This window comes from Trichoplax adhaerens, genomic scaffold, assembly GCF_000150275.1.
Source record: "Trichoplax adhaerens TRIADscaffold_19 genomic scaffold, whole genome shotgun sequence".
Lineage (NCBI taxonomy): Eukaryota > Metazoa > Placozoa > Uniplacotomia > Trichoplacea > Trichoplacidae > Trichoplax > Trichoplax adhaerens.
In genome coordinates this window covers 397,140-408,869 of record NW_002060961.1, presented here as the reverse complement: position 1 = coordinate 408,869, position 11,730 = coordinate 397,140, and the positions used below count along the sequence as shown (strand labels likewise).

Here is an 11,730-nt window from a genome sequence, read left to right as displayed (position 1 = left end):
CTTGCAAAATAACACTTTGCAATAGCAACATTTTTATGTTGTATCATTTTCTTGACTTTGATAGAAGTAGAGCTATCTAGTTTATATGATCTTGAGGATGAATTACCGGATGATATTCTACAGCCGACAGGCAAAGCTAATATATCGGAGACCAATGGCATAGCATCATCAGGTTCTAGCGATAGCATCGGAAGTGGCCAACTTTACAATAATGATGATAATACCAATAACCGAAATAATATTAGCGGCAATAACAATGATGCACCGACTTCAGCACCATCGACACCATCAAGTAATCAAGTGACGCCACCTGTGGCTGGTATGGCTACGCCCATGATGTCGTTTGCAAACGACATTAATAATTTTAGCAACGGCACAGCCAATATCAATGGCCCACATGTTGGCAATGAGCAGAGGCTGGGTCCGTCTGCTGCTATGCCAATAGTCAAAAGCGAGCCTGATAGTTATGATAAATCCTTTTTCATGGTTCGTATATGATATCATCTTTACACTGTGTATTAAGATAAGATGATGAATTAATCAGTTGTATAAATTAATTAAATTGAAAGAGTTATATTTAATGCTACTGTATCGCGCGATCTTTCTTCGGTATAATTGTCCTAAAATGTGAAACTGAAGATGTATTGATCTTTTTATCCAGAAGTGCTTATACAATAAATCTCGATGATTCTATAGCACTTGTGCTGTCTTGATTAATGCCGCCGCATCTTGTTTATTCTTTCTACATTTAGTCTTCCGGTAGATCTCCCATTTCTTCTAATCAAGAAAAGTTAAGCAATGGTCATGCGATTAACCCTGGAAATTCAGTATGCCCTACAGATTTAAAAGACACTCCATTGGTAATTAATGGCACATTTTCATTTAATAGCATGTGCGATAAATTTGGTATAACTACTCTATTAACTGCAGATACCGTAAAGTTTCGATCCTGTACTATTTTATGTTGTTGACCCTTCTATTTGTAAAGTAATATTACTCGTATTTGTTTATAATAAGCATTTCATTTCTCAGCCTATATCGTGTAATCAAATATATTAAATCCTTGTGCAATGACATTTTAAATCATACCGTTAATCCTTTTCAGCCAAATATCACCGTTCACGATCCGGATAAATGTAAATTACTCCAGCAGCAATTAATTCTTCTACTCCACGCTCATAAATGCCAACGAAAAGACAGCCGCAATGAAACTAGTAAAGAATGCGAAATACCTCATTGTACCTCCATGAAAGGAGTTTTGGCCCATATGTCAAATTGTCAGGAGGGTAAATCCTGCCCAGGTATAAATAAAAACCCTACTAACAAATCTTTACTGTCAATTTTTTCCACCGTAAAAATAGCCATGCAAGGATTATATAATAGATATGTGAATTTGCGTATACTTGTTCGCTTGTCTATTTTACTACTTTATGAATTATTTAAAAATTAAGTAAGCGCTTGATTTAAGTATTCTGATCTATTCAATATCTTGTAGTATTATATTGTGCGTCCTCACGCCAGATAATTTCACATTGGAAGAATTGTTCTCGTACTGATTGTCCAATATGCGGAATATTGAAGGGACCAAATCAACGTGAGAATAGCCTTCTGCTATGCAATTGTATTACTGGTTTCTTCATCAATTTTTTAATTATTTTTATGCATCTTCAATACTATAGATTTGATTACTAACCGGAAGCCGCAGCTGCGCCCTGATATGATGCAATTTGCAAATGCCTGTATGTATTACCTAAAGATAGATATGGTTCAATGTATAATATTAGTAATATGTTAACGAACATTTTTAATATTCTCTCTAGCTATTAGAAACGGCATAACATCAACAATGTTGGGTAAGTATTTTTTATTTTGAATTGCTGATGCTTCTTGAATTATTATTTGTTATTAAGCTACGCATGCAAATCATTTTATATAGCTAATGGAAATCGTACCGCAGGTTTCATATCAGCGACAGTAGACGCCAAGTCTGGGTAATCAATTATTACGAAGTAGTTTGCGTACAAGTTATTATTTTAATTCCTAAAATAATATTCATCTTCCTGTGCTACAATTAATAAATTTGACTCCGTATTTTTAAGCATTAATAATCATGCGAGATCATGGAGGGACGAAATACATAACAGTTTAAGAAAACATATGGCGCAAAAACTGTAAGTAGTCCCTGTTTGTTTGAGGTTAATGTCACATTGATTAGTATTATTTTGGACTGTAAGATAACAAACTCTGGTCACTCTAACTAGGATTGGAGCTATCCTTCCACCTCCAGCAATTATGATTAAAGACGAGCGCAAAGTGCGGCTGATTACGTATGCACATGACGTAGAGCGTGATATGTATCAAAAGGCTAATAGCAAGGTAATGGATTGTTGTTTTGGCTGGTAGCCGTAGTTTATTTCCAAGTAGCGTGAGATTAAAAGTATTCAATTATACGCTGCTCATTAAGTAATTGAACAAACTTTAAAAATATAGGAAGAGTATTATCAAATGTTAGCCGTGAAAATCTACAAGATAAAGAAGGAATTGGAAGAAAAACGTAAAACTCGTTTAGGTAACTATTTTTACTAGTGTATTGATATGAAGTTTATAGCATTAAAGTAGTCGTTGATATTATTTTTGAAGCGAAAGAAGGAGTAAATTTTTTGCCCAATCGGGAAAATTCTCAAGTGCCTTTAGCAAACAACGATAAACCGATATCGAAACAATTGATTCAAAATTTAAATCCAGCCTTACCGAACACGAAGGTAGACATTCTCAATAAACTAATTATCTTTGCAAAGTTGTGTATGGTGTATTAACAAGGTGAAACAGGCTATTTAATCACACATGATTCGCATCGGTATTTGCGCTCGTATAAATAGGCTCGTGGTGGTGATCCTTCGGCGTCCAACAATTCTTCTAGGGTATCTTCCCCTTGCGATGAAATGTCGAATTCACGGAAATCTGTTTCCGAAAAGAAAAGTACTGCTTTATTAACTACTTGGATTTGTAACTATAAAGGAATAAATATGTGGTAGTACATTATTAACTCATCATTACCATTGCAGTGTTCAGCAAAGAGGAGTTGCATCAACCCTTGATGGCAGTATTACAGAAGTTATCTAGCTCCGCTGATGCTGAGCCTTTCAGAGAGCCGGTTGATCCGAAAGTATTGAATATTCCAGTATGCACTAGAATGAAAATATGTTGAAGTAATATTTATCAAGCTATATGCTTGATTCTTTATAACGATCGCATTTATCTTTTGAAAGGATTATTTTGATATCATAAAGCATCCTATGGATTTATCTACAATTAGTCGCCGTCTGCATCAAGGAATGTACAAAAGCCCATGGGGAGTAAGTGCTCAGTTTATCTCTACTGTCTCTATTAAGTATTAAAAAAAGTTTTTGATAATAACTTTGTTTGGATTAGTTTTGTGATGATATGTGGTTGATGTTTGAAAATGCCTGGTTATACAACAAGAAAAATACGAGAGTCCACAAGCAGTGCACTAAGGTAACATTTATTACTTGTCATATTGGTAGCAAGCAATACAATTATCTGATTCAATATATCTCTATTTTACGTTAAAGCTTGCTGAGCTATTTGAAAAAGAAATTACCCCTGTCATGAGAGGTTTTCATTACTGTTGCGGGAAAAAGGTACTTTCCTTTACATCATTAATAATGATATACAGCATAATTCGAAAGCATGTTGAATTTACGTCGTTATGAGATAACATATTAAGATGCCATAACTATTTTACAGTATGTTTTCAACCCTCAAGTATTGTGTTGTTATGGAAAACAACTGTGTACTATCCCAAGAGACAAAGTTTATTGGACTTATCAAGACAGGTATCGTAATGTTAAAATTAGACTATTACAATTATCACACTATCTACGTGTATGTTATAACGTGATTTCTAATCGTAAATGTAGATACCATTTCTGTGAAAAGTGTTATAGTGAAATCGAAGGTGAGAATGTTAGAATAGGAGATGACCCGATCATCCCTCAGAGGTAAATAAAAAGTTTGTAATACAGAATATACATATTTACCCTATTATTTGTCACTGTGTATACATGTACTAATTAACAGTATGGGATATCTTGATAGTGCTATACCGAAGAAATACTTTAAAAAGAAAACAAATGATCACTTAGAACCTGAACCGTAAGTTCCTTGACTTTTAGCTAATCATAACAGAAAGTGTTTTAAGGTGCACCTTGATACGATTTCAGCTGGACAGCTTGCATAGACTGTGGACGAAAGTTTCATTCCATTTGTGTCCTTCACTATGATCAACTATCATCTAATGGGTAAGTTAAAAGATAAAATTCGTCGGAAAGATTGATCTCCTTTTGAGCAGTTGTGTTTTAATATTTAACGATAGGTACATATGTAGTCATTGTTTGAAAACTTCTGGATCAAGGAAAAGAGATAGTAAATATTCAGCTAACAGTAAGTACTAAACTGTACGTAGACTATTTAAGTAACATTGGTCTGAAGATATAATATCTCTTGTAGAACTTCCAGATTCGAATTTAAGTGATCACATAGAAAAGAGAGTCAATAATTTCTTAAAAGGCAAGGGTGCCGGTAATGTTACCGTGCGGATGGTATCGAATGTTGAAAAAACTGTAGAGGTGAAGCAGGGAATGAGGACAAAGTAAGTATGTCTTTTGGAGTTGTCTTTGCCTCATACATTTGAATTTAAGAGATTGTATTAATTTCTTACAGATTTCAAGATCAATTTCCAGAGTCATTCCCATATCGTGCTAAAGCCCTATTCGTTTTTGAAGAAATTGACGGAACAGATGTATGCTTCTTTGGTATGCATGTTCAGGAATATGGAACAGATTGCTCACCCCCTAACAAAAGGTAAGATGTTTTAAATGATGATGCGATATCTTTCATGTATTATGAACATTCGTAGTACAACTGTATTAACATCGGTTTTATATGGCTTTTTCATTGTATCATAATTACTAAAGAAACTGATAACGTTTCCATATTCTATGTCCATTGCAGACGAGTATATGTATCATATCTGGACAGCGTACATTTTTTCAAGCCTAGCAATCTTCGAACTGATGTATATCATGAGATTCTCATTGGTTATCTCGAATTTGTTAAGAAAATTGGGTGCGTTTAAACTTCGATATTGTTATTAAATTTTGCAGGCTCTTAGGGTTCCTTATTCTATTATCATATTTAGTTATACAATGGCACATATTTGGGCTTGTCCTCCAAGCGAAGGTGATGACTATATCTTTCACTGTCATCCACCTGAGCAAAAGATACCCAAACCTAAGCGCCTGCAAGAGTGGTACAAAAGGATGCTTGATAAGGCCAAGAAAGAGAGTGTAGTTGTTGATTACAAGGTTAGTTTAAGTTGCGAGACAATCTTTTTAGCGTATAATTATAAATATCAATTTCTATCGATTATTGACTTATAGGATATCCATAGAATGTCACAGGAAGAAAACATTACCAGTGCTAATCAGTTGGCATATTTCGAGGGCGATTTCTGGCCAAATGTTCTAGAAGAGAATATTAAGGAAATAGATCAAGAAGAGCAGGAGAGAAAGGCGAGTGCGGCGGCTGAAGCTGCTGGACAGGTAGACAACAGCGTTAGCTGTGGCTTGGATTATTCAGAAAGCTCGATATTAGATAGATTAGATCAAGTATTGATCATGCTTTCGTGATTCATTGTTTTAGGGTTCTAATGGTACGAAAAAAACGGCAAAGAAGGGGAAAATGAAGAAAAATAGCAAAAGTAAGACAAATAATACACGAAAAAATAAAAAGAATCCATATGCTGGAACGGATCTTACGCAGCGGCTATTTGCAACTATGGAAAAACATAAAGAGGTTCTTTATTATCAGTGCTATTCTCACTGTTTTCATAACTGAAGAAACATAACCCTATTTCATTATGTTTAACATCTTTAGGTATTCTTTGTCATCCGATTATACTCTGTGGAAGAGGCGAAAGAAGTACCAGATATAAAAGATCCAGACTTAGTCATGTCTTGTGATTTAATGGATGGTCGTGATGCATTTTTAACGTTAGCTCGTGAAAAGCACTTTGAATTTTCCTCATTAAGGCGAGCAAAGTACTCGACAATAGCAATGCTAGTAGAATTGCATAATCAAGGGCAAGACAGATTCGTATACACGTGTAACAATTGTAGTAATCACGTTGAAACAAGATACCATTGTTCGATATGTGATGTAAGTATATCGTTGCATCAGTATTATGATAATATGTCTGTAATAATTTCTATCCTGAATTTTTTAGGACTTTGATTTATGTTTATCCTGTTATGATAAATTTGGACATGAACACAAAATGGAGAAATTGGGCTTAGATTTAGGGAATGAATGTAATGGTGATGATAAATCTCGAAATCCACAAGAATCACGACGCCTATCAATACAACGATGTGTCTGGTCATTGCAGCATGCTTGTACTTGCCCTGGATGCGATGTAAAAAGTTGTAATAAAATGAAGTGGATAGTTCAGCATAGTAAGAACTGTAAAACGAAAAACTCTGGTTGTCATGTTTGCAAGCAGCTCATAGCACTTTGTTGCTATCATGCAAAAACTTGTAACGATAACCATTGTCCAGTTCCATTCTGTTCAAGTATTAAACAAAAATTACGTATGCAGCAGATGCAACGTGATCAATGGACAAGAAGGCGAATGGCTGTAATGCAAACTAGTACTCCTGCATACAATAACCAATTTGTCTCCCAAGAGCCTATTCAACAAACTGTTAGAAGTCAAGTTGCATATAATTCGATGCAGGGTGGTCCTTCTCGTGGACCACCTAACAACATCGGCTCTAAGGACGCATTAAAACAAGGACGTAATCCTCATACAATGCAAATTGGTATGGGTAGAGGGCAATTACGAAACGCATCACCATCGTTGATCTCACAGTCACCATCATCTCTGGGTAATAATCCTGCTGTTGGGCGACAAACGTTTACATCTTCAGAAAATAATTATCAACCTTATCGAAATCCTGTACGACCGGACATTAATAGAAATTTAAATCGAAACAATGACCTTGCCGTACAACATATGGATCCTTCAAAAGCGCCTAAAGTTATGACAGAACAAAAACAGAAAATGCTACAGATGTTACAAAATAACTATCAACATTCTGTACCTAATAATGTTAATCAGAACCCAACAAATAGTATGACTGGAAACTATGTGAAATCTGCTCAAGATCCATCAAATCAATTCCTTCCCAATAAGCAAGTGCAACTGCAACAACAAATGAATAAGCAGCAAATATATCCTGGCCAAGCTAACCCAACAATGCAACGCTTGAATAATCAGCCAAATAGGCAACATTTTCAACAACAACAACAGCAGCAGCAACAGTCGCATCAAATGCAACCACCACAACGTCAAATGGCAGCACAACAATTTCAACAACCGCTGCAACAACAATCACGGCCTCAAGGTCTTCAACATAACCAAATTCGACAGGTGCAGATGCCGCAGCAGCAATTGCAAGCGTCACATCCGACGCAAATGATTTCATCGAATCCTATTAACGGTAATAATCAAATAAAATCAGGTTCGGTTATGCAACAGCAACCATCTGGTGTGCAACAATCACAAAGATTTATGACGCAGCCAGTTATGGGTCAAAACCCACGAATGTCTCAGCAACGCGTTGTAAAAGGCCCATTGCATCAAAACGTTAATAAGACATCACTAAATACTATGACTCCACAGCAAAGAGTCATGTCACCAACTCAGTCAACCCATGGACCGCCGGCTGGAATTGCCCAGCAGCGTAACAGTTTTCAGTCACGTAATGTGGTATCTTCACAGCAACAGGTTATTTCGTCTTCACAAGGACTTATAGGGCAAAATCCAGCGGTGTCCTCAAGAAATTTATCAGCATCTCAACAAGGAGTGTTATCAACACCTTCAGTGCCTCAGGCACCACCGAACGTGAATCAAAGAAGTATCATTATACCACCTAGAAATTTTCAAGATAGAGTTATTTCTCCTCATACATCGCAAGCCGGTGTATCTCAACAACAATCGCCAGTTATGTCTCCGAGAAATATGCATCCTCTGCCTCAGAGAGTTTTGTCTCCTGCTCAATCATTGCCTGCGTCGTCTATGGTATCACCTCAAGGCAATGTATTATCCCCAAGGGGACTGCAAAATCACCAAGGAAAGGTGATGTCTCCGACTCAATCAATGCCTAATGCTTCTGTTGTATCGCCTCAAAATCATCAAATTCGAAGTGGCGCAGGTATAACGCCAACTCAGCAACAACAAGTGATGTCACCTACAATGGCCAATCAACAAGCTCATGGTGCACAATCAGCGCTATCTCCTAGAAACCAGTCATATCATTCTAATGTTATGATGGCCTCACCTCCTCATATATCTCTATCGCCAAGGCCAGCTCAGTCTTATCAAATCGGTGCTTCACCTATACCGAACAAGTCTCCGGCCTCGGTGACACATAAGCCAAATCAGTCACCGATTATGCAAGATACAAATTTTTCTATGAATAATGTTAGCTCTTTACCATCCACCAACATAGCTAGTGATCACCTAGGACAGGATGACGATCCGTTATTATCTCAAGATCATCTAAGTCAGTATGTAATGTAGATTTCCGATTTAATCTAGTTCTTTTATCTGGAAATTAATGTTATCCTATATTAATAATTTGATGAGTCAGTCAGTATTGTTATTGTTACCCTATCGTAAGTTGGTAGAGAAATATTGGTGTCTAATCGTGATCATTGTAAGTGGTAATGAGTTGCAGATGTATAAAATGACATTTATGCTAGATATTTACTCGATATATTGCCAAGAAATACGTCCTATTCTAATCGAAAGTCCTGTTAAGTACTGCAAGAAGGGCTTTGAGATTGGATTTCCGAACTTTATTTGTAATTTTGTAAAGACACCAATTACATGAAGGGTTTTTAACGTATCTATTTCAGTCATCAAATTGCACCGATAATACAATCGATATAGGATTCGAATTCTCAAAGGGTTACTGTCGCTCAGCTTTACAGCAATACGTCTGAAATTTTATACTATATGATAAAAAAGTGAAGAAATTTTTTTGACATAGGGCATCATGTTCTACCTTGTCTATTTGTGATATCATCTGTTTTACTGTTTATCTTTACTGCACTACTACTATCATTATTCGATACAACCGTAATATGATAATTATATTATTATTTATTGTACATGTTAGTTTTTATCAAAGTAATAGTGATGTATAAATTTGTTTATCTGAAACTATTATATTTAAGTAAAGTACCAGCAAATGTAATAAAATCGAATTGGTACCAATAATACGAGTATAATTAACCAATTATGTGTGTATTAGCAATGGCAATGCTCACCGGCTCGGCTGGATAGGACACTTTTAATGACGTGATTTTAGCTTCAGTTTTTTTGTAGTGTAAAGTGTATTGATAACCCATTATTTTACTCTTCAATATTGTGCATGTACAGTAGGGTATAGTGAAGCCGTATGGGTTGCGTTCCATATGGAATCATGAGCGAGTGATAAATTGATAATACAAAGTTGCAAACGACAGCATAATACGCTATACTGTACAATATACTGTATTCTAGTACGGTGCTCATACGTAACATGCGGACGCGTACTGTCCAGGCTGTAGTATCAAAATTTAGAAGTCGTTTTTTAATCGATGACTGTACAATTTTCTGGCTTCTATCTGTGCTATATAATTCTAGCTGCTATACTGTACGTAGTCTATTGTACAATGTACATTATAGATTTGTAGGTTTGCTTTTACTTTTACATCTGTGACTGCGAATAGGGACTTGGTTGAGTACAGTCATGGACAGTTGTAGAAAGGTTTTCTTCTAGTTGTCCCTGTTATTACAGTACTGTACGACCTTGGAAAGAGTACTGGAAAGATTGCGATACTAAGCTGTACAGTACTGTACCATCAGGGACTTTTTTTACAAGTCCTTTTATTTATTAACAATTGTTTTTCTCCTTTTTGCAGTTCTGTACTCTACTTTATATACAGCGTACAGTATTGATTTCAGAACAAAAGATGTCTAGTCATCTGCTCAGTTGCAATTTTTCATTTCTATAGTGACGTATTATTTTTCAATGCAGCGGTTGCTGTAACGTCAGAATTTTCCTAGTGATCTGCATAAGTAGTCTCGTTATGAGAAACTTCTCCCTCCTTGCAGTAAAAGTTAGTAGATATTACTGGATAATACTTCCAGTATCACTAGTTTTACATTAGCAAGGGGATTACAGTACTGCCATGTGGAGCGGGCTGAACTCTACTGTACTGTACTGTACTGTACACTTGTACAGTAGAGTATGTCATGTTTTGTATGGAATACGTGAGTCAATACTCATACAAATAATACAGAGAAAGCCAGTTTATTTATAGAGAGAAAGTAGAATGATTGGAAATCATATCAGAAGAAACACAGAGAATCAGAGAGTAGCACGACATCGATAACTCACTTGGATTAAGAGAACAGGGCCTTTTACAGCCTTTCAAAAGTCAAAGAGAGAGAAATTGCGCGTATACACAATATGTGACACACTACACTAGTACAGTATCATTTTTTTTTTGCGGTAAAATCGATGTACTGTACACTGTACTGTACAGTACAGTACTGCATTGTACGTACGTACAGTACACTCATACAGTATACAAGCAGTATGTAGAATAGTACAGTACTGTACAGTAGGTAAAATTAATCAATCGAAAGGATTTTCATTGCGCCATCACAGTACTATTGACTGAGTACAGTATGGCTCAGTACAATGTACTGTACACTATACACTGTAGGTAAAATCAATCAAAAGGATTTTCATGAAGCCATCACAGTACAGTACTATTCACTGAGTACGGCTCAGTACAATATACTGTGCACTGTAGAGTACAGTACTGTGCAGTGTACAGTACAGTACTGTAGGTAAAATCAATCAAAAGGATTTTCACTAAACCATCATACTGTAGTACAGTACAATTGACTGAGTATGGCTCAGTACAATGTACTGTACACTGTACTGTAGGTAAAATCAATCAAAAGGATTTTCATGAAGCCATCACAGTACTTTACAGTGTACAGTGTACAGTACTATTGACTGAGAATGGCTCAGTACAATGTACTGCGCACTGTCGGTAAAATCAATCGAAAGGATTTTCATTAAGCCATCACAGTACAGTACAGTACAGTATGGTTCAGTATAATGTACTGTACACGGTAGAGTACAGTACTGTACAGGTAAAATCAATCCCAAAATTTTCATGAAGCCATCACAGTACTATTCACTGAGTATGGCTCAGTATAATGTACTGTACAGTGTACACATGTATAGTTCAGTACTGTAGGTAAAATCAATCCCAAAATTTTCATGAAGCCATCACAGTACTATTCACTGAGTTTAGCTCAGTACAATGCACTGTACACTGTACCTAAGTTGTTTTCGGCGAGACACAATAAAAAGTCCAGTCACGTGTAGACAGTGTACAGTGTACAGTACAGCACTGAACTACTGTACTGTACATTGTACTGTACTATACAGTCCCAAAAGTAAATTTGCCTATAGTACTGTACACAGTTCGCTCCCAATCATTGCAATACAGTATATTACCGTACTGTATTATTAGTAAGCATTATTTTCACTATTTTAGCCGCCAGTTCACCGTTCG

The 11,730-nt window shown here is 36.1% G+C and overlaps 2 protein-coding genes across 2 annotated transcripts; both read left to right on the top strand.

Moving 5' to 3' along the window:
- Positions 1–1,123: 1,123 nt before the first annotated feature.
- TRIADDRAFT_31777 (uncharacterized protein) lies at positions 1,124–1,692 on the top strand (the record flags this gene model as incomplete). The annotated part of the gene is made up of 2 exons (XM_002116960.1): positions 1,124–1,301; positions 1,496–1,692. Coding segments are annotated over 2 exons (375 nt in total), but the record flags the coding sequence as incomplete, so codon positions are not given.
- A 465-nt stretch (positions 1,693–2,157) lies between these two features.
- On the top strand, positions 2,158–8,665 carry TRIADDRAFT_60973 (uncharacterized protein; the record flags this gene model as incomplete). The annotated part of the gene is made up of 21 exons (XM_002116959.1): positions 2,158–2,171; positions 2,262–2,376; positions 2,491–2,569; positions 2,641–2,762; positions 2,880–2,979; positions 3,066–3,181; positions 3,270–3,356; positions 3,433–3,516; positions 3,594–3,662; positions 3,769–3,857; positions 3,942–4,022; positions 4,102–4,176; positions 4,245–4,322; positions 4,397–4,464; positions 4,531–4,672; positions 4,744–4,884; positions 5,222–5,387; positions 5,463–5,624; positions 5,725–5,877; positions 5,959–6,240; positions 6,308–8,665. 21 exons carry the CDS (start codon positions 2,158–2,160, stop codon positions 8,663–8,665), a joined length of 4,581 nt encoding a protein of 1,526 aa, XP_002116995.1.
- Between the last annotated feature and the right edge of the window lie 3,065 nt (positions 8,666–11,730).